Source organism: Scyliorhinus canicula, chromosome 9 (genome assembly GCF_902713615.1).
Source record: "Scyliorhinus canicula chromosome 9, sScyCan1.1, whole genome shotgun sequence".
NCBI lineage: Eukaryota > Metazoa > Chordata > Chondrichthyes > Carcharhiniformes > Scyliorhinidae > Scyliorhinus > Scyliorhinus canicula.
In genome coordinates, this window is record NC_052154.1 from 2070327 (window position 1) to 2098169 (window position 27843).

Consider the following 27843-nt stretch of genomic DNA (forward strand, 5'->3'; position numbering starts at 1 on the left):
GATCAAACACTGATCATCGCGATACCCCACTAGCTGCAGCCAACCTGATCAAACACTGATCATCGCGATACCCCACTAGCTGCAGCCAACCTGATCAAACACTGATCATCGCGATACCCCACTAGCTGCAGCCTGCCAACCTGATCAAACACTGATCATCGCGATACCCACTAGCTGCAGCCAACCTGATCAAACACTGATCATCGCGATACCCCACTAGCTGCAGCCAGCCAACCTGATCAAACACTGATCATCGCACTAGCTGCAGCCAACCTGATCAAACACTGATCATCGCGATACCCCACTTGCTGCAGCCAACCTGATCAAACACTGATCATCGCGATACCCAACTAGCTGCAGCCAACCTGATCAAACACTGATCATCGCGATACCCCACTAGCTGCAGCCTGCCAACTGGAGAATGATCTGTTTATAAAGCACTCTCTGTTTTCTGTCCATTAGCCAATCCAATCCATGTCAGTAAATTGTCCCAATCTCATTCTGCTCTAATTTTTTACTGACCTCCTGTGTGGAATTTATCGAAAACCTTCTGAAAATCAAAATACACCACACCCATTGGTTCCCCCTCATCTGTTCTGTCAGTTACACCCTCGACATTGGTTTAAACTTGTGCGGCAGGGGGGTGGGGTGACTAATGGACCTAGTTTTAGAAATACCAGTGAGGGCAAAAAAGAGAAGATGGGGAATGGGGAAAAGGACGTGAGAGAATGTTTGAGTTTTCACAGTGAAGAAAGAAATGGTTGCCTCCTAAAGGGCAAGAAAGATGTAGGAGAGGGGTTAAAGTGTGTGTGTGTATGGGGTGTAGTGAACAACACTGGGGAACAGGAAACAGAAATTGCTCCAGGAGATACGACAGAGTAACATTGACAGAAACGTGGCTCAAGCCAGATCAGGACTGGATACTTAACATCCCGGGTAATGCGGGTTTTAGTAGGAACAGGGTGGGTAAAAAGGGAGGAGGTGGAGCAGTCTTGGTCAAAGATAGAATTAGAGTTCTTGAATGAGATGCAGCTCCTGAATTAGAATCTATATAGTCAGAAGCGAGAAACAGGAAGGGAGCGGTGACCTTGTTTGGTATTTACTATAGACCTCCAAACAGTGGGGAGGAAGTGGAAGAGAGCATTTGTAGGCAGATTATGGAAAACTGCAGGCCCAGTAGGGTTGTGATAGTTTGGAATTTCAATTACCTGAAGGTAGGCTGGGAAACGGGTAGCGTGTGAAGCATGGAAGGGAAATATTCCTGCAGTATGTGGAGAACTTTCTGGAACAGTACATTTCCAGTCTTACCAGGGAGCAAACTGTGCTGAATCTGGTCCCAGGAAATGATGCAGGGCAGGTGGAGAACGTCAGAGTGGGGAGCCGTTGGGAAGTAGCGATCATAATATAAAAGTTTCAATATTAAGTTGGAAAAGGATAAAAATCAGTTACGATTAAGATCTCAGCCTGGAAAAGGGTAAATTTTACGGTCTACAAGTTGAGGTGGAGCAGGTTGATTGGAATTACATTTTGGTGGATAAAACAGTGGATGAAAAATGGGAGACTTTCAAAGGAGAGATGAATAGGGTGCAAGTTGGGTACATACCCATGAGAAATAAATACGGGGTACCCAATGCTACAGTACCTTGGACTAAGGATAAATTAAGAAAGGAAGGAAAAAGAGGCATATGATGCAGGCCGGAATAATAATAGCAATAGAAATCAGGAAGAGTATCTCAAATGCAGGAGAGAGGCTAAGGCTGGAATAAGGAAGGCTAAGAAGAAACAAGAGGAAAGGATGGCAGGCTGTGCCAAACAAATAGCAACATGTTCTTCAAGCATATTATAGAACGTAGAACATACAGTGCAGAAGAAGGCCATTCAGCCCATCGAGTCTGTACCAACCCACTTAAGCCCCCACTTCCACCCTATCCCCGTAACCCAATAACCCCTCCTAACCTTTTTGGCCACTATGGGAAATTTATCATGGCCAATCCACCTAACCTGCACGTCTTTGGGCTGTGGGAGGAAACCAGAGCACCCAGAGGAAACCCACGCACACACGGGAAGGATGTGCAGACTCTGCAGAGACAGTGACCCAGCGGGGAATAGAACCTGGGACACTGCCGCTGTGAAGCCACAGTGCTCTTCACTTGTGCTGCCCTATTAATGGTAAAAGATTAGTGAAGGATAGAGTGGGGCCAAAAGCGATAAGCAGGGTAAACTGCTCACTGAAGCGGAGGCTATGGCAGTGGTACTAAACAAGTACCTTGCTTCTATCTTTACCAAAATAGATGATGATGAGAATGGCCCAGTAAAAAGCATGAATGTTGAGCAACTGAGCAATATAATGATAGATAAAGAAAATGTGCTGAAAAAGCTGGCAGCACTTCAGGTAGAGAAGTCTCCAGGCCCGGATGGGATGCATCCTAGATTGCTGAGAGGTAAGGGAGCAAATTGCAGAACTGTTGACAGAAATTTTCCAAGAGTCTCGGAACAGGATTAGTCCCGGGGGACTGGAGGATTGCAAATGTGACGCCATTGTCTAAGAAAGGGGCAAAAGATAACCTGTCAGCTTGATATCAGTAGTAGGGAAACTGATGGAGACTCTAACACAAGATGGGCAGCAAAAAACCGCACTGACCTCCTCAGAAGACAAACACGGGACACAACCGACAGGGTACCCTTCGTTATCCAGTACTTTCCCGGAGCGGAGAAACTACGACATCTTCTTCGCAGCCTTCAACACGTCATTGATGAAGATGAACATCTTGCCAAGGTCATCCCCACACCCCCACTACTGGCCTTCAAACAACCGCGCAACCTCAAACAAACCATTGTTTGCAGCAAACTACCCAGCCTTCAGAACAGCAACCACGACACCACACAACCCTGCCACGGCTATCTCTGCAAGACATGCCAGATCATCGACATGGATACCACCATTACACGTGGTAACACCAGCCACCAGGTACGCGGTACATACTCGTGCGACTCGGCCAACGTTGTCTACCTCATACGCTGCAGGAAAGGATGTCCCAAAGCGTGGTACATTGGCGAGACCATGCAGACACTGTGACAACGAATGAACGGACATCACACGACAATCACCAGGCAGGAATGTTCCCTTCCAGTCGGGGAACACTTCAGCAGTCAAGGGCATTCAGCCTCTGATCTCCGGGTAAGCGTTTTCCAAGGCGGTCTTCAGGACGTACGACAACGCAGAATCGCCGATCAGAAACTTAGAGCCAAGTTCCGCACACATGAGTACAGCCTCAACCGGGACCTTGGATTCATGTTGCATTACATTCACCCCACCATCTGGCCTGGGCTTGCGAAATCCTGCCAACTGTCCTGGCTTGAGACAATTCACATCTCTTTAACCTGGGGTTACTCCTATCTCTGCATCTGTAAATACTGAATTTCCTGCTAATGCTCGCATTTTAAGCATTGTCTGGCATCTTTGAGTTTGTCTATATATATGTTTCTGGAACATACCTCTTCCTTTACCTGAGGAAGGAGCTGCGCTCCGAAAGCTAGTGTTTGAAACAAACCTGTTGGACTTTAACCTGGTGTTGTAAGACTTCTTACTGTGCTCACCCCTGTCCAACGCCGGCATCTCCACATCATCTTTATAAATAGGGACAGAGAGTATAAAAGCAAGGAAGTGATGCTACACCTCTACAAATCTTGGTCAGACCACATTTCGAGTATTGTGTACAGTTCTGGGCACCTTATTTAAGGAAAGATGTTAAAGCCCTGGAGAGATTGCAGAGGAGATTTACTAGAATGATATCAGGAATGGGGAATTTAGGGCAGCACGGTGGCCTAGTGGTTAGCACAACCGCCTCACGGCGCTGAGGTCCCAGGTTCGATCCCGGCTCTGGGTCACTGTCCGTGTGGAGTTTGCACATTCTTCCCGTGTCTGCGTGGGTTTCGCCCCCACAACCCAACAAAATGTGCAGAGTAGGTGGATTGGCCACGCTAAATTGCCCCTTAATTAGAAAAAATAATTGGGTAATCTAAATTTATAAAAAAAAGGAATGGGGAATTTTAGATACAAGGAAAGATTGGAGAAATCGGGATTATTTTCCTTGGAGCAGAGAAGATTAACGGGTGATATTATTGAGGTGTTCAAACTTCTGAACAATATTGACAGGGTAAAGAAGGATATTTTGTTTCCACAAGTTGGTCTGTCATGACTTGGGGGGGAGGGGTCACAATTTCAAGATGGTGAGCAAGAGAGCTTGGAGTGAGATGGGGAGATACTTCCTCATTCAGGGAGCTGTTGGGGTTTGGAATGCGCTGCCTGGGAAGGTGGTGGAGGTGGAATCTATTGGAGGTTTCAAAACAGAGCTGGATATATATTTGAAAGTGATGAATTTAGAGGGCTCCAGAGATTGGGCTGGGGAATGGAACTCGCTCAGTTCCTCTTTGGAGAGCCGGGCAGAGACGATGAGCTGAAGAATGATCTTCATCTGTACTGTAAATAACAAACAAGCACACAAACAAACTCCAACAGGTTTGTCAAACGTGATTTCCCTTTTATAAACCATGTTGACTGTCCAATCCGAACAGTACTTTCCAGTTCTCAGCTGGAATGGGACAGTCCGCTCGTGTTCCTGTTCCCCCAAGGAGAAGCCATTGCAAAAAGGATGCTACATCTCTACCCTGTCGTAAGTCTATACTCACAGAGGCAGACGGCAGCCAGGAGTCTCGAGGCGATGTAAGGAGGCACACAAGCAGGAAAGACAGGCTGTAGAACATAACTGGAGAATGTCAAAGCCATCACAGCTTGGGTGGTGGGAGATATGACCAGTAGGGCGCTCCATAGCACCAGGAATCTGAGTGAAACAGGAAATAGATTATATCATCACCAGACACATTGCAACAACAGAGACCTGTCACAGCCTTGTGAATCACTAATGAGGCCGTAAGGAGGATTTCCAACTCTGGCTGAATCTATTGCTGGAGATTTCATTGCATCCCATCATAGCGAGCGCCATTTGCCGTGTGTTTCCTGGGGCTCGCAGGCTGTACAACGGGACCCGCCTTGAGAAAGGTCCCTCAGCAAGGAACGTGCAGCCGAAGCCTGAGACAGCCACGTTTTGTACAATGGGGAGCTCCGCTGGTTGGAACTCTCCAATGTAGCGAGAGATCGGGACGCCATTTTAAAATGACATCGCGATCTCCGAGGCCCCCAAAGTGACCCCAACACCACACCCCCTCAGCCCAAATCGCATCTCTGGCCCGATCGCGCTCGTGCCTAAAATGCCAACTTGGCAGTGCCAACCTGGCACCCTGGCAGTGCCCAAAGCCTGGCATAGGGCTGGGATAGCACAGTGGGCTAAACAGCTGGCTTGTAATGCAGAACAATGCCAGCAGCGCGGGTTCAATTCCCGTACCAGCCTCCCCGAACAGGCGCCAGAATGTGGCGACGAGGGGCTTTTCATAGTAACCTCATTGAAGCCTACTTGTGACAATAAGCGATTATTATTATTCAATGTTTTTATATTTAACCAACAACAGTGTTAAAATAAGGTGACAGAAATTGATGTACTTGGCAGTATTTTTCAGGAATTGTACAATGTCCTGGAAATTAATTTTCAATTCCTCTGCACTTCAGACATTCCCAGAATGGTGGAAAGCTCCAATTGTCTCACGGATTTGGGATGGGGAGGGGTGGGGTGCAGAACCCTCTCCCTTGTCCCCACAGGGGTGAGGGGGTATATGAAGGAAAATCAGATTAAATGTAAGCATGGCTCACACATCCTTACACACCATCACAGAGCAGGTTTAATGTAAACCAGAACAGGGGTCCTCAAATACCCCTGGAAATTCCAAATACCCCACTAAACCCCAATCCCTAAATACCCAGGAAATCCCAATACCCCACTAAATCCCAATCCCTAAATACCCCGGGAAATTCCAAATACCCCACTAAACCCCAATTTCTAAATACCCCAGGAAATCCCAAATACCCCACTAAATCCCAATCCCTAAATACCCCGGGAAATTCCAAATACCCCACTGAACCCCAATTCCTAAATACCCCGGGAAATTCCAAATACCCTACTGAACCCCAATCCCTAAATACCCTGGGAAATTCCAAATACCCCACTGAACCCCAATCCCTAAATACCCTGGGAAATTCCAAATACCCCACTGAAGCCCAATCCCTAAATACCCCGGAAAAATTCCAAATACCCCACTAAACCCCAATCCCTAAATACCCCAGGAAATCCCAATACTCCACTAAACCCCAATCCCTAAATACCCCGGGAAATTCCAAATACCCCATTGAACCCCAATTCCTAAATACCCCGGGAAATTCCAAATACCCCACTGAACCCCAATTCCTAAATACCCCGGGAAATTCCAAATACCCCACTAAACCCCAATCCCTAAATACCCCGGGAAATTCCAAATACCCCACTGAACCCCAATTCCTAAATACCCCGGGAAATTCCAAATACCCCACTGAACCCCAATTCCTAAATACCCCGGGAAATTCCAAATACCCCACTGAACCCCAATCCCTAAATACCCCAGGAAATTCCAAATACCCCACTAAACTCCAATCCCTAAATACCCCGGGAAATTCCAAATACCCCACTGAACCCCAATCCTTAAATACCCCAGGAATCTCCAAATACCCCACTGAACCCCAATCCCTAAATACCCTGGGAAATTCCAAATACCCCACTGAACCCCAATCCCTAAATACCCTGGGAAATTCCAAATACCCCACTGAACCCCAATCCCTAAATACCCTGGAAAAATTCCAAATACCCCACTAAACCCCAATCCCTAAATACCCCAGGAATCTCCAAATACCCCACTGAACCCCAATCCCTAAATACCCCGGGAAATCCAAAATACCCCATTAAATCCCAATCCCTAAATACCCCACGAAATTGCAAATACCCCACTAAACCCCAATCCCTAAATACCCTGGGAAATTCCAAATACCTCACTGAACCCCAATCCCTAAATACCCCGGGAAATTCCAAATCCCCCACTGAACCCCAATCCCTAAATACCCTGGGAATCTCCAAATACCCCACTAAACCCCAATCCCTAAATACCCCGGGAAATCCCAAATACCCCACTGAACCCCAATCCCTAAATACCCCGGGAAATTCCAAATACCCCACTGAACCCCAATCCCTAAATACCCCGGGAAATTCCAAATACCCTACTGAACCCCAATCCCTAAATACCCTGGGAATCTCCAAATACCCCACTAAACCCCAATCCCTAAATACCCCGGGAAATCCCAAATACCCCACTAAATCCCAATCCCTCAATACCCCGGGAAATTCCAAATACCCTACTGAACCCCAATCCCTAAATACCCCGGGAAATCCAAATACCCCACTGAACCCCAATCCCTCAATACCCCGGGAAATTCCAAATACCCCACTGAACCCCAATTCCTAAATACCCCGGGAAATCCCAAATCCCCCACTGAACCCCAATTCCTAAATACCCCGGGAAATTCCAAATACCCCACTGAACCCCAATCCCTAAATACCCCGGGAAATTCCAAATACCCCACTGAACCCCAATTCCTAAATACCCCGGGAAATCCCAAATCCCCCACTGAACCCCAATTCCTAAATACCCTGGGAAATCCCAAATACCCCACTAAATCCCAATCCCTAAATACCCCACGAAATTGCAAATACCCCACTAAACCCCAATCCCTAAATACCCGGGAAATCCCAAATACCCCACTAAACCCCAATCCCTAAATACCCTGGGAATCTCCAAATACCCCACTAAACCCCAATCCCTAAATACCCCGGGAAATCCCAAATACCCCACTAAACCCCAATCCCTCAATACCCCGGGAATCTCCAAATACCCCACTAAACATGAACAGATACTGCACCGAACCCCAATTCTTAAACAACGCAGGAAATTCCAATACCCTGGTAACCCTCCAAAGATGCTCTTGACATAGGCGTAGTCCCCTCCTGATCTGGGGATTGTCACTCCCAGCTCTGCATAGCAAAGTGAGCCAATGACGGTGATGATGCCAGCGAGCATCCAGATGATAAGGGCCAGTCCCACCGAGCCTGCATGTTCCAGGACCCCCTTCGGGGAAATGAAGATTCCAGAACCAATGATATTACCTGTGAGAAGGACACAATCAACAACAGGTGTTACAGATCTTAAACATTCACATGTTCACAGTAAGATACACAAGGCCATTTGGCCCTTCCTGTTGAGACTTCAATTGGAGTTTCCTACTTTCATCCCATTTCTCTCTCTGCTTTTTAAATAATTATCCAATTTTTCCCCCAGTTTCTGCCTCATTAATAATAATAATCTTTATTGTCACAAGTACTGGTACTGGGTAATGAACCAGGACAGGTGTCAGATTTGGAGGTAGGTGAGCATTTTGGTGATAGTGACCACAATGCGATTATGTTTACTTTAGCGATGGAAAGGGATAGGTACATACCGCAAGGCAAGAGTCATATCTGGGGTAAAGGCAATTATGATGCGATGAGGCAAGACTTAGGATGCATCGCCTGGAGAGGAAAACTGCAGGGGATGGACACAATGGAAATGTGGAGCATGTTCAAGGAACAGCTACTGCGTGTCCTTGATAAGTATGTACCTGTTAGGCAGGGAGGAAGTGGTCGAATTAGGGAACCATGGGTTACTAAAGCAGTTGAAACACTTGTCAAGAGGAAGAAGGAGGCTTATGTGAAGATGAGACGTGATGGTTCAGTTGGGTCGCTTGAGAGTTACAAGTTAGCTAGGAAGACTCTAAAGAGAGAGCTAAGAAGAGCCAAGCGAGGACATGAGAGGCAGGTAAGATCAAGGATAACCCTAAAGCTTTCTATAGGTATGTCAGGAATAAAAGAATGACTAAGGTAAGAGTAGGGCCAGTCAAGGACAGTAGTGGGAAGTTGTGCGTAGAGTCCGAGGAGATAGGAGAAGTGCTAAATGAGTATGTTTCGTCAGTATTCACACAGGAAAAAGACAAATTTGTCGAGGAGAATACTGAGATACAGGCTACTGGACGAGAAGGGCTTGAGGTTCATAAGGAGGAGGTGTTAGCGATTCTGGAAAGTGTGAAAATAGATAAGTCCCCTGGGCCGGATGGGATTTATCCTAGGATTCTCTGGGAAGCTAGGGAGGAGATTGCTGAGCCTTTGGCTTTGATCTTAAGTCATCTTTGTCTACAGGAATAGTGCCAGAGGACTGGAGGATAGTAAATGTTGTCCCCTTGTTCAAGAAGGGGAGTAGAGACAACCCTGGTAACTATAGACCAGTGAGCCTTACTTCTGTTGTGGAAAAGTCTTGGAAAGGTTTATAAGAGATAGGATGTATAATCATCTGGAAAGGAATAATTTGATTAGAGATAGTCAACATGGTTTTGTGAAGGGTACGTCGTGCCTCACAAACCTCATTGAGTTCTTCGAGAAGGTGACCAAACAGGTGGATGAGGGTAAAGCAGTTGATGTGGTGTATATGGATTTCAGTAAAGCGTTTGATAAGGTTCCCCACGGTAGGCTATTGCAGAAAATACAGAGGCATGGGATTCAGGGTGATTTAGCAGTTTGGATCAGAATTGGCTAGCTGATAGAAACAAAGAGTGGTGGTTGATGGGAAATGCTCTGACTGGTGTCCAGTTACTAGTGGTGTGCCACAAGGATCTGTTTTGGGGCCGTTGCTGTTTGTCATTTTATAAATGACCTGGAGGAGGGCGTAGAAGGATGGGTGAGTAGATTTGCAGATGACACTAAAGTCGGTGGAGTTGTGGACAGTGCAGAAGGATGTTACAGGTTACAGAGTGACATAGATAAGCTGCAGAGCTGGGCTGACAGGTGGCAAATGGAGTTTTATGCAGAAAAGTGTGAGGTAATTCATTTTGGAAGGAATAACAGGAAGGCAGAGTACTGGCTAATGGTAAGATTCTTGGTAGTGTGGACGAGCAGAGAGATCTCGGTGTCCATGTCCATAGATCCCTGAAAGTTGCCACCCAGGTTGAGAGGGTTGTTAAGAAGGCGTACGGTGTGTTAGCTTTTATTGGTAGAGGAATTGAGTTTCGGAGCCATGAGGTCATGTTGCAGTTGTACAAAACTCTGGTGCGGCTGCATTTGGAGTATTGTGTGCAGTTCTGGTCGCCACATTATAGGAAGGATGTGGAAGCATTGGAAAGGGTACAGAGGAGATTTACAAGAATGTTGCCTGGTATGGAGGGAAGATCATATGAGGAAAGGCTGAAGGACTTGAGGCTGTTTTCGTTAGAGAGAAGAAGGTTTAGAGGTGACTTAATTGAGGCATACAAGATGATCAGAGGATTATATAGGGTGGACATCGAGAGCCTTTTTCCTCGGATGGTGATGTCCAGCACGAGGGGACATAGCTTTAAATTGAGGGGAGATAGATATAGGACAGATGTCAGAGGTCGGTTCTTTACTCAGAGAGTAGTAAGGGCGTGGAATGCCCTGCCTGTAACAGTAGTGGACTCGCCAACACTAAACGCATTCAAATGGTCATTGGATAGGCATATGGACGATAAGGGAATAGTGTAGAGCAGGGGTGGGCAAACTACGGCCCGCGGGCCGCATGCGGCCCGACAAAGGTTTTTATGCGGCCCGCCAATGAGGTGCCCGGAATCATAAACGCCATTTTTGAAAAGCCGCCGGGGAAAAGCCGCTGAAGTAATGCGCTTATTCAATAAGCGCATTTACTTCAGCGGCTTTTCCCCGGTGGCTTTTCAAAAATGCCGGTTATGATTCCGGGCACCTCATTGGCGGGCCGCATAAAAACGCCCGTAGTGGGGTGGATGAGTGGGGCTGTCTCATTGGTCGGTTTAGTTGGGTGTGCGACCAATAGGAGTCCAGGTTACGAACAATAAGCCTTATATTGTTGTAACCTGGACTCCTATTGGTCGCACATCCAACTAAACCGACCAATAAGGCAGCCCCACTCATCCACCCCCACTACGCACGTTTTTATCGCTGACTCGGCCGGGGCTGTGCTTCTGTCAGTGTTAAGGATCAGCACAAGCACTTGACACCTGATTTCAACAAACTGGTAAATGACTGCAGTCAGATGCATCATTCTCATTGACATTGTTCTGTTACTTACTGAGTTACTTTGTTTTTCAAATAAATGTGCTTTTTTTTTCTTTAAAGACTTTTTATTTTGGCTATTTAAAATATTAATTATTTTACTTAATATACTATGCCGGCCCTTTAAAATTGTGAATTTCTGAATGTGGCCCTTGCACGGAAAAGTTTTGCCCACCCCTGGTGTAGAGGGACTTTAGAAGGGTTTCACAGGACGGTGCAACATCGTGGGCCGAAGGGCCTGTACTGCGCTGTAATGTTCTATGTTCTATGTAGGCTTACATTAACACTGCAGTGAAGTTACTGTGAAAGTCCCCTAGTCGCCACACTCCGGCGCCTGTTCGGGTACACAGAGGGAGAATTCAGAATGTCCAATTCACCTAACAGCACGTCTTTCGGGACTTGTGGGAGGAAACCGGAGCACCCGGAGGAAACCCACGCAGACACAGGGAGAACGTGCAGACTCCACACAGACAGTGACTCAAGCCAGGAATTGAACCTGGGACCCATCATTCCAATTGCTAATAATCCTTAGTGTGAAATATTCCTTTTAACTCCCACCTTTGTAGATTGAGACAATGTTCCATCTGTGTCCCCTCATACCCCATCCATCAACCAACAGGAACACTCCACCACGACTGACACCCTGTAATCTTGCACAAGCTCGATAAATTCCACTTGTTTCTCCTTAACCCGATTTGGAATGAGCTGCCTGCAAGGGCAGGCAACAGATTCAATAAGAAAGAAAATAGTGGTCATAATCTATTTAGATTTCCAGAAGGCCTTTGACAAGGTGCCGTAAAGGAAGCTGCCGAGTAAGATATGAGCCCATGGTGTTCAGGGTAAGATCTGGCATGGATAGAGGATTGGCTGACTGGCAGAAGGTAGAGAGTGGGGATAAAGGGGTCTTTTTCAGGATGGCGGCTGGTGACTAGTGGTGTGCCTCAGGGTTCTGTGCTGGGACCACAACTTTTCACAATATACATTAATGATCTGGAGGAAGGAACTGGAGGCACTGTTGCTACGTTTGCAGATGATACAAAGATCTGTAGAGGGACAGGTAGCATTGAGGAAGCAAGGGGACTGCAGAAGGATTTGGACAGGCTAGGAGAGTGGGCAATGAAGTGGCAGATGGAATACAATGTGGAAAAGTGTGAGGTTATGCACTTTGGAAGGAAGAATGGAGGCATAGACTATTTTCTAAATGGGGAAAGGCTTCGGGAATCAGAAGGACTTTGGAATCCTAGTTCAGGATTCTCTTAAGGATAAAACGCTGATTCAGTTGGCAGTCAGGAAGACAAAAGCAATGTTAGCATTAATGTCAAGAGGGCTCGAATACAGGACCAGGGATGTACTTCTGAGGCTGTATAAGGCTCTGGTCAGACCCCATTTGGAATATTGTGAGCAGTTTTGGGCCCTGTATTGAAGGAAGGATGTGCTGGTCTTGGAAAGGGTCTAGAGGAGGTTCACAAGAATGATCCCTGGAATGAAGAACTTGTTGTATGAGGAACGGTTGAGGACTCTGAGTCTGTACTCGTTGGAGTTTAGAATGATGAGGGGGGATCTTATGAAAGTTATAGGATACTGCGAGGCCTGGATAGAGTGGATGTGGAGAGGATGTTTCCACTTGTAGGAAAAACTAGAACCAGAGGGCACCATCTCAGACTAAAGGGACGATCCTTCAAATTTAATTTTAATAATCATTGTTGGCGTAAGTAGGCTTACATTAACACTGCAATTAAGTTACTGTGAAAAGCTCCTAGTTGCCACACTCCGGCGCCTGCTCGGGTACGCAGAGGGAGAATTCAGAATGTCCAATTCACCTAACAGCACGTCTTTCGGGACTTGTGGGAGGAAACCGGAGCACTCGGAGGAAACCCACGCAGACACGGGGAGAACGTGCAGACTCCGCACGGACAGTGACCCAAGTCGAGAATTGAACCTGGGAGCCTGGAGCTGTGAAGCAACAATGCTAACCACTGTAAAACAGAGATGAGGAGGAATTTCTTCAGCCGGAGGGTGGTGAATCTGTGGAACTCTTTGCCGCAGAAGGCTGTGGAAACTAAATCACTAAGTGTCTTTAAGACAGAGATAGATAGGTTCTTGATTATAAGGGATCAGGGGTTATGGGGAGAGGCAGGAGAATGGGGATGAGAAAATATCAGCCAAGATTGAATGGCGGAGCAGACTCGATGGGCCGAGTGCCCTAATTCTGCTCCTATGTCTTATTGTCTTATGGCTATGAGGAAAGAGCGGAGGAGAGGGGTTAATGAGACAGCTCTTTCAAACAGACAGCAACAGATACAATGGACTGAAAAGCCTGCTTCTGTGTTCATTCTATGTTTCAAAGTTCAGGAAGATGAATGGTTTGAAGATTGGGGTTCAATGGGATTAGTTGATTACTCTGGAAAAAAATCAGCCCGACAGACGATGGGCCGAATGTCCTCCTTCTGTAAACGTAAAAGGTCCTATCCATCGGCCCCTTTATTCCTTGTCTCATTTCACTCGATCCTCACTGCTACCTTCCAATAACTGTAATATCCTTCCTGAAGGATTCTAAACTGTTCTCAATATTCTAATGGTGCTGATGCAGCAGTTACACAATTCCACCTGATCGGCCTGTTGTACATTCAGTTTCCCTGTTTCCGTCTCTTTGAAAATTGGAGGACCTGGTAAAAGTGCCAGAAGTTCAATTACCTCTAGCTCACTCGGCTAAATCGCTGGCTTTTAAAGCAGACCAAGCAGGCCAGCAGCACGGTTCGATTCCCGTACCAGCCTCCCTGAACAGGCGCCGGAATGTGGCGACTAGGGGCTTTTCACAGTAACTTCATTGAAGCCAACTTGTGACAATAAGCGATTTTCATTTCATTTCTTATAAGTAGCCACAGTCTGAAGGTAATCGCCAAGGTGCAGCAGGCGGTAAAGAAAGCAAACGGTACGTTGGCCATCATAGCGAGAGGATTCAAGAGCAGGAACAGGGATGTGTTGCTGCAATTATACAGGGTCTTGGTGAGGGGTATATATGGTGGAATATCGTGGGCAGTTTTGGTCTCCTTCTCTGAGGAAGGATGTTCTTGTTCTCGAGGGAGTGCAGCGAAGGTTTACCAGACTGATTCCAGGGCTGGCGGGACTGACGTACGAGGACAGATTGAATTGGTTTGGATTGTATTCGCTGGAGTTCAGAAGAATGGGGGGGAATCTCATAGAAACCTGTAAAATTCTAACAGGATCAGACAGGGTAGATGCAGGAAGGATGTTCCCGATGGGGACAGGGTAGATGCAGGAAGGATGTTCCCGATGGGGACAGGGTAGATGCAGGAAGGATGTTCCCGATGGGGACAGGGTAGATGCAGGAAGGATGTTCCCGATGGGGACAGGGTAGATGCAGGAAGGATGTTCCCGATGGGGACAGGGTAGATGCAGGAAGGATGTTCCCGATGGGGACAGGGTAGATGCAGGAAGGATGTTCCCGATGGGGACAGGGTAGATGCAGGAAGGATGTTCCCGATGGGGACAGGGTAGATGCAGGAAGGATGTTCCCGATGGGGACAGGGTAGATGCAGGAAGGATGTTCCCGATGGGGACAGGGTAGATGCAGGAAGGATGTTCCCGATGGGGACAGGGTAGATGCAGGAAGGATGTTCCCGATGGGGACAGGGTAGATGCAGGAAGGATGTTCCCGGTGGGACAGGGTAGATGCAGGAAGGATGTTCCCGATGGGGACAGGGTAGATGCAGGAAGGATGTTCCCGATGGGGACAGGGTAGATGCAGGAAGGATGTTCCCGATGGGGACAGGGTAGATGCAGGAAGGATGTTCCCGATGGGGACAGGGTAGATGCAGGATGGATGTTCCCGATGGGGACAGGGTAGATGCAGGAAGGATGTTCCCGATGGGGACAGGGTAGATGCAGGAAGGATGTTCCCGATGGGGACAGGGTAGATGCAGGAAGGATGTCCCGATGGGACAGGGTAGATGCAGGAAGGATGTTCCCGGTGGGGACAGGGTAGATGCAGGAAGGATGTTCCCGATGGGGACAGGGTAGATGCAGGAAGGATGTTCCCGATGGGGACAGGGTAGATGCAGGAAGGATGTTCCCGATGGGGACAGGGTAGATGCAGGAAGGATGTTCCCGATGGTGGGGGTGTCCAGAACCAGGGGTCACAGTCTGAGGATACGGGGTAAACCATTTAGGACAGAGATGAGGAGAAATGTCTTCACCCAGAGAGTGGTGAGCCTGTGGAATTCAGCAACACAGGAAGTGGGTTAGATTCTTGGCCCCCCTGACACTGGCAGGTGGAATTGCGATTGGGCAGAGGATTGTGGATAATGCAAAAACCGCAGTTTGTACCCGGCACCGTGTCTGTTGTGATGTTTACTTCCCCACTGCTGGCGTCAGTGAAGTTTGCGTGTGTGCTGGTGAGGATAATCCCTCATTTCCATCGATTTGAATTTCATTAGTGGGTTGGACACGGCAGTCTCCACCCCCTCTGTGATGCTCCACCCCCTTTGTGATGCTCCACCCCCTCCGTGATGCTCCACCCCCTTTGTGATGCTCCACCCCCTCCGTGACGCTCCACCCCCTTTGTGATGCTCCCCCCCTCTGTGATGCTCCACCCCCTCTGTGATGCTCCACCCCCTCTGTGATGCTCCACCCCCTCTGTGGTGCTCCACCCCCTCCGTGATGCTCCACCCCCTCTGTGATGCTCCACCCCCTCTGTGGTGCTCCACCCCCTCCGTGATGCTCCACCCCCTCAGTGATGCTCCACCCCCTCAGTGATGCTCAGTGCCTCTTCATCCTTAATGGCAAAAAAATTCCCAGGACAAATCAGGTTTTGCAGCTGCTCCTGCTTTTCTCAACGACCACTTCCTGGTCCCCCCCCCCCCCCCCCCCCCCATCCCTACGCGCCCCCCTTCCGTTAAAGCAGAGTCTCTGTCACTGGGGTATGTGAATTCAGTTTGTGTGACCTGGGATGGAATTTCACATCTTCCTGCTGCGTTTGCCCCAGTATTTCCCTTTCAATATATCAGCAACAGAGCAGCACATACTGGACGTTCCCCACCACCTGGAGATTCTCCACTACCTGGAGGTTCCCCACCACCTGGAGGCTTCCCCCCACCTGGAGGCTTCCCCTCCACCTGGACACTCTCCACCACCTGGAGATTCTCCACTACCTGGAAGTTCCTCGCTACCTGGAAGTTCCTCGCTACCTGGAAGTTCCTCGCTACCTGGAAGTTCCTCGCTACCTGGAAGTTCCTCGCTACCTGGAAGTTCCTCGCTACCTGGAAGTTCCTCGCTACCTGGAGGTTCCGCTCCCAGTCACTCACCCTGTAGCCACCGAAGTTGGCCATTCCCTCAATACAAAATGGAGGAACGCAAAGCTTGCAGGTTAAAATGGGCAAAGTTTGCAGCACAAGCAGGCTGCACCAAGCCAATGTGTATTCTGTCTGCTAAGAGAGCAGACAGCACTGAAACAAACATTCCGCATACTAATGAGGCAATCTCCGGGATAGTTAGCATAGCAATGGAACGATCCCAGGGACAAAGGACACAAATAGGGAAGTGATTGCAACAGTGTATGGAAACCAGACACCCCGGCACCAGCGGGGTTCGAAGACAAAGCACCTGAAGGCTCGCCCAGTAGCCGAGAGACAACCTCAGTATTGGGGGGATTCAAACAAATCGATTGGGAAGAGACCCAATCGATCCCCAGCAGATAGAGGGTCCGCCCAAAAGGGCGTGAAGCCCTAGGACCTATAAAAGACAGGTCCCACACTTAGTTCATTCTTCTTGACCAGCCCTCCTCTCTGGACCAGCCCTCTCGACCAGCTTTTGCCAAAGAAGACCTTGACTGAGAGAGGAGAGGTTTGGGACAGCAACCACTAGCAAGTAGGTGTCTTACAACGATCGCTACCAGAGATAGACACTCCTGACCCCTTTTAAACCCGTATCAACCTGAAGCCTGCAGACCAGTGCAGAGCAAGAGGCCTTGTCCCCTGATCCAGCAGTTCCCTTTGAGATAAGTATTGGTTTATATAGTGGTAGGAATAGTTTAATCATCTTAGTGTGTGCATGGGTAGTATTATAATTGTATTATAATAAACTCAGTTGTTTGAACTTACTAATTGGTGTATGGTTTTATTGCTTTGAACTTGACCTTGAAACTTGTGGCGGTATCTTAACGATACCTGGCGACTCCAGAGCTAAGTAACGAAACAGAGCCAAATTGAGTGTTAAGCACACTCACCCAGAACGAGCAACATTTAGTGGCGACTCCTAGACGGGACTCGATTAGAAGTGGCCCCCCCACTCCGAGAGAACCCAGAAATTTGAATTTGAAATCCAATTGGGAAAAGGAAAAACCACAAGTGTTCAAGGAGTTCAAATCAATAGTCATAATTTGAAAGTGTGTTTTTGCATGCGTAACTAACAGGGTTGTAAGGTTAAACCCAGAGATTTTTGTTGCGACAAACTGTTGGGAGTTTATAAGTCGGAACACAGCGAAAGCCGTACCCGCATTTTAAAAGCATTGCCTTATAATCCCTCGTTCCAAATTAAAAGAGAGCATAGAGGAAAAGGAAATGGCCATGCAGGCAATGGAACGCCTCATGAACCCAGAGCAGTTCGTGGCCGCAGCGACCAACAGTAGCAGGGTAGGCCAGTGTCCCGTGTGGGAGCTGGAACTCAGGAAGTACCTCAAAGGGAAAGGATGGCCCCTTTGGTGTGAGTTTTGTGTGAATGAGGAGACAGGTCCCGGGAGTATAGGACATACTTGGTGGGAGAACCTATCTCAAATTCTTAAAAAGAATTTAGGAAAAGCACGCAAGCCTATGGCAATTATGTCCTGCTTGGCACAATTGCGAGGCACAGAGGAGGTCGTTCAGATGCTCCGCAAAGAATTAGAGGAAAAGAATAGAATGAGCAAAGTCGACATTTGTGATGTCGAAAAGGAAAACATAGAATGAAGAAGGAAGTTGGCAGAGAATGATAGAGAGGTGGATGATGCCAAGAGGGCACATCAGTCATGTCTAGCCCATCTGAGCAGTTCCCAACCCCAGTATGAGAAATCCTATCAGGATGTGCAGTGCGCAGTTCTGATAAGAGAAGATTCAGAGAAGCAGGTAGAGGCACTGCAAAGGCAATGCTCTGACCTAAAGGCAGCTTTAAGAGCACTCCATGCTGCCACCACTGAGCAAAGACAGAGCACAGTGAATCATGCGAAGTGCAGGAAGCAGATTGCGGAGCTGCAATCTCTGCTTTCCAAACAGAATGGGTTCCAAATGACATTTGGGACCCAGTTAGATGAGGAAAATGCCCCAGACTGGCAAGAATTAAGCGAGACAGCGCAGCGCTATGTTCAGGGAACATGTGCGCCAGCAGCGCAACAGAAAAGGAAAGCACCCCAACCCCCCACAGATCAGATAGCACCCGCACCTATGAACCCACTCACCACGCAAAGAAAGGCAACCACAGACGGCGCACCGACATCACCTACACCATCCCCTTAACTGTAACACAACTCAGGGATGCGTGTGAGAAAATCACCCCGTTCCTCCCCACTGCAGACCCCCATCAATTCTTGCGAAAGTTAAACAGCAGGCGATCATGTACGGCCTGGATGAGCGAGAGCAAGTGAAGCTCACAGTGTTGAGTTTAGACTCATCGGTTGTAGCAGCCCTCCCCGACCCACAGAATGTTGGAGGAGGCACCCTCGAAGAGATGTATACATCTATTTTAGACGCGATAGGGTACAATAGAGGAGACCCAGTCGAAGGCCTAAATAAGTGTAGGCAGAAGAGGACAGAGCATCCCACAGCATTCGCAGGAAGGCTGTGGATTAATTTCACTGCCGTTTTTGGCGATTTAGACCGAGCGCATTTAACCCGCGATATAGGTTAAATGGACCCGCACCATAATCTCCCACGCCACAGATGCAGGACAGAATGTCTGCAATAGTTATGACCCCTCAGAAGAGGCCCATAATGAAAAATGGGTATTGAAAAGATTGTCCCGCGCTTGGGAGCAATCTGTCCAAGGCAAGGTAAAAGTGAAGACCCCAGAAGCTGCTCAGGCTGCAGCAGATATACAGGCAGTAAGAGCGCACCAAAACCCCGCATGGGTAAACGAAGGAAAGAACAGCCCCCCACAGAAGTCGCAGGAATGTTACAACTGCGGACAGTTAGGGCATTTTGCAAGGGAATGCAACGGCCCACAGAGATCTCAGAGAGGCCAGCAGACAGGCACTCTGACCAGGAACAAAGCTAAGCCAATCCACAGTATAGGGACGCAGTCAGGACAGACCAATGTGGACGGAACGGACTGACGGTGTTCGGGCTCCCCCACTTGGGTCTGTGACACCCTCTGGGACCGATCCGCAAGGCCGGTGGTCACAGCAAAGATTAGAGGGAAGCCCATAGAATTACTTTGGGACACAGGAGGGTCCCGCACAACAATTAATTCCACCATCACAGCACAGGCAGACACGTGGCCGACCACATCCACAATTACACTCAGCGGATTTACAGGTCACTCGCAGCAGGGACACATTACAGCCCCTGTATCAATTCAGCTAGGGAACATCTCCACCAGACACCCCGTTGTTTTAGTTAGTCTGCCCCGCACAGCAGAACACATACTGGGCATTGACTTTATGAATGCCCATAGCCTGTCGTTCGATCCAGTCAATCAGTGTGTCTGGAGAATGGCAAAATCGGACAGAGCACCCGCAACTCTCACAGTGGGAGTGTATGCAAACAGGATTAGCGCAGTAGGTGACTATTGTTTTGACCCGACCACGCTTAGTACGGACAAACAGGTTAGGGCAGTTTTGAACAGACACAGGACAGCATTTGCCAGTCACCGGCACAACTGTGGCAGAATGACTGGACAAGTTCAAGTTACTGGACCTGACCCGAGACCACAGAGACAGTACCGATTTCCCCTAGAAGCAGAGGGAGAAATTGGAAAAGTTATAGAGAGCTTATTAGAGCAGGGTGTACTTAGGACAGTAGCCTCGACTAATAATGCACCTATTTGGCCAGTGAGGAAGCCCGACGGATCATGGCGTCTGACCATAGATTATCGGGAACTCAACAAAGTTACCCCAGCAGTAGCCCCCACGGTAGCAACAAGTCCCGAGACCATGCTCAAGCAGGGACTCAACTCCAAATATTTCACGGTATTGGGCATCAGCAACGGCTTCTGGTCAATCCCATTGGCAAAGGCGTGCCAGTACAAATTTGCCTTCACATTCAAAGGACAGCAGTATACGTGGACATGCCTCCCACAAGGATTCCACAATCCCTCCTCCATTTTCCACCGACAGCTGGCAAATGGACTAGCAAAATTTTCCGACCCGAATGTCTGGTACAGTATGTGGACGACCTATTACTGCAGACAGACACCAAGGCAGAGCACATCACGCTTCTGTCCGAACTCCTGGAACTATTGCAAAGTATTGGATGTAAAGTTAACCCCAGAAAGGCCCAGATATTGGAGAATCAGGTGATGTATTTGGGTACAGTCATCACGCACGGCAAACGCGAGATCGAGTTCAAAAGAATTGACTCGATCGTCAAATTGCCCCTTCCCAGAATGTTTCAGCCCTCCGGTCGTTTTTAGGACTGGTTGGGTATTATCGGAACCATATCTATGGTTTTGCGACAAAGGCAGCCCCACTTTCAGACCTCCTTAAGAAAGGAGCCCCCTGGGAATGGCTTCCGCAGCATACAGAGGCTGTGGAAGAGTTAAAGAAAGCCCTTAGCCCAGCACCCGCGCTACAAGTTCCAGACCAACTCTCCCCCTATGCAATAGAGGTAGCTAGCACCGATCTGACCCTCTCGGCCGTGCTCCTTCAGGAACGGCATGAGCAGCTACGACCAGTGGCTTATGCCTCCAGACTTTTAGACCCCGTAGAACAGGGATTTTCAGCCTGCGAGAGGCACCTACTAGCAGTATTTTGGGCAGTTCAGCACTTTTCGTACATTACCGGACTCAATCCCATCACCATTTTGACCGAGCACACCCCCACACAGTTACTTTTAGACGGTCGACTGAAGGACGGTTCAGTGAGCCAGATAAGAGCAGCTAGGTGGACACTACTTTTACAAGGACGGGACATAACAGTTAAACGGACCAAAACACACACATTTTTAGCGGACAACCTCCAGTACCCAGGACAACCCCATGAATGTGAGATTGTAGCACCCCTACACAACACAGGACCATTCATTGCCAAAACGCCCCCCAGGAAGATAGGGAATTCAAGCCAGAGCCCCCAGCACACCGACACGTGTGCCCCATTAAAGATATATGAAATGAAATGAAATGAAAATCGCTTATTGTCACGAGTAGGCTTCAATGAAGTTACTGTGAAAAGCCCCTAGTCACCACATTCCGGCACCTGTCCGGGGAGGCTGGTATGGTTCATCCACAGTTTTAGATGGCGAACGCATCACTGGATGCGGGATTTATGTTGAGGATGCACAGGGACGCGCTTTAGAGGAGATATCTCTAAAATTACCAGGTCACTTAGGCGCGCAGGCAGCAGAGCTCGCGGCCATTGTATATATAATGGACCACCCAGATTCGTTCCCCAGCCCAGCAGACATATACTCAGACAGTTTGTATGTCTGTAACAGCCTCACAGACTTTCTACCCCTGTGGAGGACAAGAGGTTTTGTCTCCGCGGACGGGAAGCCCCTTCCATCCGCCCCATTACTCCGCCATATCCTAGAGAAGGCAAAGGCTAGGACGTATGGCATCATCAAAGTTAGAAGCCACCATAGGTCATCCCCCCCAGGAAATGTAAAAGCCGATGCACTGGCTAAAGCAGGTTCCAGGCGAGGTCATGTTTGGACACCCCCAGCTAGCGCACCAGCTAGCGCCCCTGTGAGTGCAGTTCAGGTCTCACAGACAGAAATAGAAGATTTAGTACAGGCACAGAAGCAGGACGAAAATCTCCGGGAGATTTTAAAAGGAAACTTTGTGGCCCAGTACGATAGATTCAAACACGCTTTGGCCACACATGAGGGTGTGATCATAAAAGACAAATTGTATGTGGTTCCTGAACAGGACAGGAATCAAATGATTGCCTTATTCCATGATAGTCATGGACACCAAGGGATCGACCCTACCACAACACACCTTAGACAACTCTGTTGGTGGCCCAACTTTAGACAAGATGTAACCCACTATATTGAGAATTGTTTAATTTGTGCGCAGAATAACCCGGAGAGGTATTCAAAGAAGGCACAACTCAGCCACACTCGCCCCGTTAATGACCCCTGGACAAACCTCCAGATCGGTTTTATAGGACCATTGCCCCCTTGCAGGAATGGCTATAAATATGTTCTGGTAGTTATAGATACCTTTACCAAATGGGTAGAGGCATTCCCTTCCCGCACCAACACAGCAAAGACAGCTGCAAAGATCCTGACCCACCACATCTTTACGCGATGGGGTCTCCCCAGAAGTATAGAGTCAGATCAGGGATCTCACTTTACAGGACGGGTCATGAAGAACGTCCTGACCATATTCGGAATCAAACAGAACTTTCACATTGCGTATCACCCCCAGTCAAGCGGGATAGTAGAACGCATGAATCGGACTCTAAAATCGACCCTTAAGAAAATGGTACAAGAGAACAATTCAACTTGGGATTCGGTGCTCCCATTCGCACTAATGTTCATAAGAAATACTGTTTCATCATCTACAGGTTTCACCCACACACACTCATGACCGGACGCCCTATGAAAGGATCAGAATTCCTTTTAGGACTCGACAGAAGTGACGGCCCTCACACACGAGAAAACAGTAAAACAATTAGTTGAGACTGTAAGGTCTGCTCAGCTAGCAGCCGCAGTAAAATTGGGTAAAAGGAGGAAACAGAGCAAGGCCAGTTTCAAAAAATGTCCACCCCACAGAATTTCCGGTTGGGCAACAAGTAATGTTATCTGTTTATAACCCCAGCACGTTTTTGTCTCCAAAATTTTCCGGCCCGTACTCAATTTCGGACAAAATCAGCCCCTCGGTATAGAGGATAAAATACCCCAACGGTAAAACTGCGTGGTTTCATATTAACCAGCTAAAGGCTTATGGAACACAGTCAAACCACTCGCACCATGTCCTGCTAGATGCAGCAGAACACCTCGCTCCGCCCAAAAGAGACACATTTCCACCCTCCCCCTCACAGACCAGTTCCTCATCGGACAATTAGGGATGGGCAACAAATGCTGGGCTTGAAACCCACGACCGGGGAGTAGATTTTACCAGTAAGTCATTGAGGGAAATGCAGCCTTGCTGTCGACTCACTTTGTCTGACTGTAAACACGCTTTCTCACTCCAATTAGTGATGTTAAAAACTAATTGCCAGTTAGGCCATGCCTATTCTTGGGCCTGTTCGGAGTTGGATCATTAGAAGTAAAGTTGGTCAAAGTGCCAGTCTGACTTGGTGACAGGCTGGGTACTGATGGCCATTCCTTTCGACCAGTCCTGGGCAGTTCCTTATCCAGAGTGAAATGGGATTGGAGCTGGGTTGCTAGGGGCTTCTCCCATGGAAACTGGTGAAAGTGCGGATGCCTTGGCTCCGAGCTCTGCATACAGATGGCACAGAGACCCTGGCAGCTCTGCATACAGATGGCACAGAGACCCTGGCAGCGACAGCATTCAACAGCGACAAAGAAGACATTTTTCTTGTGGCTCCTTGTGTGTGACAGAGCTGCTGAGTGAGGATCCCAGCATTCCCATTAACCCTTACAGCAGCATTCCCATTAACCCTTACAGCATTCCCATTAACCCTTACAGCGGCATTCCCATTAACCCTTACAGCGGCATTCCCATTAACCCTTACAGCGGCATTCCCATTAACCCTTACAGCAGTATTCCCATTAACCCTTACAGCGGCATTCCCATTAACCCTTACAGCAGCATTCCCATTAACCCTTACAGCAGCATTCCCATTAACCCTTACAGCGTCATTCCCATTAACCCTTACAGCAGCATTCCCATGAACCCTTACAGCAGCATTCCCATTAACCCTTACAGCGGCATTCCCATGAACCCTTACAGCAGCATTCCCATTAACCCTTACAGCAGCATTCCCATTAACTCTTACAGCAGCATTCCCATTAACTCTTACAGCGGCATTCCCATTAACCCTTACAGCAGCATTCCCATTAACTCTTACAGCTGCATTCCCATTAACCCTTACAGCAGCATTCCCATTAACTCTTACAGCGTCATTCCCATTAACCCTTACAGCGGCATTTCCAACCCGACATTAACCCTTACAGCGGCATTCCCATTAACCCTTACAGCTGCATTCCCATTAACCCTTACAGCGGCATTCCCATTAACCCTTACAGCAGCATTCCCATTAACCCTTACAGCAGCATTCCCAAACCTACATTAACCCATACAGCAGCATTCCCATTAACTCTTACAGCAGCATTCCCAAACCTACATTAACCCTTACAGCAGCATTCCCAAACCTACATTAACCCTTACAGCAGCATTCCCATTAACCCTTACAGCAGCATTCCCATTAAGCCTTACAGCAGCATTCCCATTAACCCTTACAGCAGCATTCCCATTAACCCTTACAGCAGCATTCCCATTAACCCTTACAGCGGCATTCCCAAACCTACATTAACCCTTCCAGCAGCAATCCAATTAACATTTACAGCAGCATTCCCATTAACCTTTACAGCAGCATTCCCATTAACCCTTACAGCAGCATTCCCAAACCTACATTAACCCTTACAGCAGCATTCCCATTAACCCTTACAGCGGCATTCCCAAACCTACATTAACCCTTACAGTGGCATTCCCAAACCTACATTAACCCATAAAGCAGCATTCCCATTAACCCTTACAGCAGCATTCCCAAACCTACATTAACCCTTACAGCGGCATTCCCAAACCTACATTAACCCTTACAGTGGCATTCCCAAACCTACATTAACCCTTACAGCGGCATTCCCATTAACCCTTACAGCAGCATTCCCATTAACCCTTACAGCGGCATTCCCATTAACCCTTACAGCAGCATTCCCATTAACCCTTACAGCAGCATTCCCATTAACCCTTACAGCAGCATTCCCATGAACCCTTACAGCGTCATTCCCATTAACCCTTACAGCGGCATTCCCATTAACCCTTACAGCGTCATTCCCATTAACCCTTACAGCATCATTCCCATTAACCCTTACAGCAGCATTCCCATTAACTCTTACAGCTGCATTCCCATTAAGCCGTACAGCAGCATTCCCATTAACCCTTACAGCGGCATTCCCATTAACACTTACAGCGGCATTCCCATTAACCCTTACAGCAGCATTCCCATTAACCCTTACAGCGTCATTCCCATTAACCCTTACAGCGGCATTTCCAACCCGACATTAACCCTTACAGCGGCATTCCCATTAACCCTTACAGCAGCATTCCCAAACCTACATTAACCCATACAGCAGCATTTCCATTAACTCTTACAGCAGCATTCCCAAACCTACATTAACCCTTACAGCAGCATTCCCAAACCTACATTAACCCATACAGCAGCATTCCCATTAACCCTTACAGCAGCATTCCCATTAACTCTTACAGCTGCATTCCCATTAACCCTTACAGCAGCATTCCCATTAACCCTTACAGCGGCATTCCCAAACCTACATTAACCCTTCCAGCAGCAATCCAATTAACATTTACAGCAGCATTCCCATTAACCTTTACAGCAGCATTCCCATTAACCCTTACAGCAGCATTCCCAAACCTACATTAACCCTTACAGCAGCATTCCCATTAACCCTTACAGCGGCATTCCCAAACCTACATTAACCCTTACAGTGGCATTCCCAAACCTACATTAACCCTTACAGCAGCATTCCCATTAACCCTTACAGCAGCATTCCCAAACCTACATTAACCCTTACAGCGGCATTCCCAAACCTACATTAACCCTTACAGCAGCATTCCCATTAACCCTTACAGCAGCATTCCCAAACCTACATTAACCCTTACAGTGGCATTCCCAAACCTACATTAACCCTTACAGTGGCATTCCCATTAACCCTTACAGCAGCATTCCCATAAACCCTTACAGCGGCATTCCCATTAACTCTTACAGCAGCATTCCCATTAACCCTTACAGCAGCATTCCCATTAACCCTTACAGCGGCATTCCCATTAACACTTACAGCGGCATTCCCATTAACCCTTACAGCAGCATTCCCATTAACCCTTACAGCGTCATTCCCATTAACCCTTACAGCGGCATTTCCAACCCGACATTAACCCTTACAGCGGCATTCCCATTAACCCTTACAGCTGCATTCCCATTAACCCTTACAGCTGCATTCCCATTAACCCTTACAGCGGCATTCCCATTAACCCTTACAGCGGCATTCCCAAACCTACATTAACCCATACAGCAGCATTCCCATTAACTCTTACAGCAGCATTCCCAAACCTACATTAACCCTTACAGCAGCATTCCCAAACCTACATTAACCCATACAGCAGCATTCCCATTAACCCTTACAGCAGCATTCCCATTAAGCCTTACAGCAGCATTCCCATTAACCCTTACAGCAGCATTCCCATTAACTCTTACAGCTGCATTCCCATTAACCCTTACAGCAGCATTCCCATTAACCCTTACAGCGGCATTCCCAAACCTACATTAACCCTTCCAGCAGCAATCAAATTAACATTTACAGCAGCATTCCCATTAACCTTTACAGCAGCATTCCCATTAACCCTTACAGCAGCATTCCCAAACCTACATTAACCCTTACAGCAGCATTCCCATTAACCCTTACAGCGGCATTCCCAAACCTACATTAACCCTTACAGTGGCATTCCCATTAACCCTTACAGCAGCATTCCCATTAACCCTTACAGCAGCATTCCCATTAACCCTTACAGCAGCATTCCCATTAACCCTTACAGCAGCATTCCCAAACCTACATTAACCCTTACAGCGGCATTCCCATTAACCCTCACAGCAGCATTCCCAAACCTACATTAACCCTTACAGCATCATTCCCATTAACCCTTACAGCAGCATTCCCAAACCTACATTAACCCTTACAGCAGCATTCCCATTAACCCTTACAGCAGAATTCCCAAACCTACATTAACCCTTACAGTGGCATTCCCAAACCTACATTAACCCTTACAGCGGCATTCCCATTAACCCTTACAGCAGCATTCCCATAAACCCTTACAGCGGCATTCCCATTAACTCTTACAGCAGCATTCCCATTAACCCTTACAGCAGCATTCCCATTAACCCTTACAGCAGCATTCCCATTAACCCTTACAGCATCATTCCCATAAACCCTTACAGTGGCATTCCCATTAACCCTTACAGCGGCATTCCCATTAACCTTACAGCGGCATTCCCATTAACCCTTACAGCAGCATTCCCATTAACCCTTACAGCAGCATTCCCATTAACTCTTACAGCAGCATTCCCATTAACCCTTACAGCAGCATTCCCAAACCTACATTAACCCTTACAGCGGCATTCCCATTAACCCTTACAGCAGCATTCCCATTAACCCTTACAGCAGCATTCCCATTAAGCCTTACAGCAGCATTCCCATTAACCCTTACAGCAGCATTCCCAAACCTACATTAACCCTTACAGCAGCATTCCCATTAACCCTTACAGCAGCATTCCCAAACCTACATTAACCCTTACAGCGGCATTCCCATTAACCCTTACAGCAGCATTCCTAAACCG

General features: G+C 47.9%; 1 protein-coding gene across 2 annotated transcripts in view; it reads right to left on the minus strand.

Moving 5' to 3' along the window:
* The window catches only part of LOC119971057 (large neutral amino acids transporter small subunit 2-like), a 140241-nt gene that overhangs the window by 96160 nt on the left and 16238 nt on the right, over positions 1–27843 (minus strand). For both annotated transcript variants that reach the window (XM_038806186.1, XM_038806185.1), the window contains exons 2-3: positions 7934–8138; positions 4690–4841 (exon numbers count right to left, since the gene is read on the minus strand). In XM_038806186.1, the coding sequence (XP_038662114.1) occupies positions 4690–4841; positions 7934–8138 (357 nt within the window). The remainder of the gene's footprint in view (positions 1–4689; positions 4842–7933; positions 8139–27843) is intronic.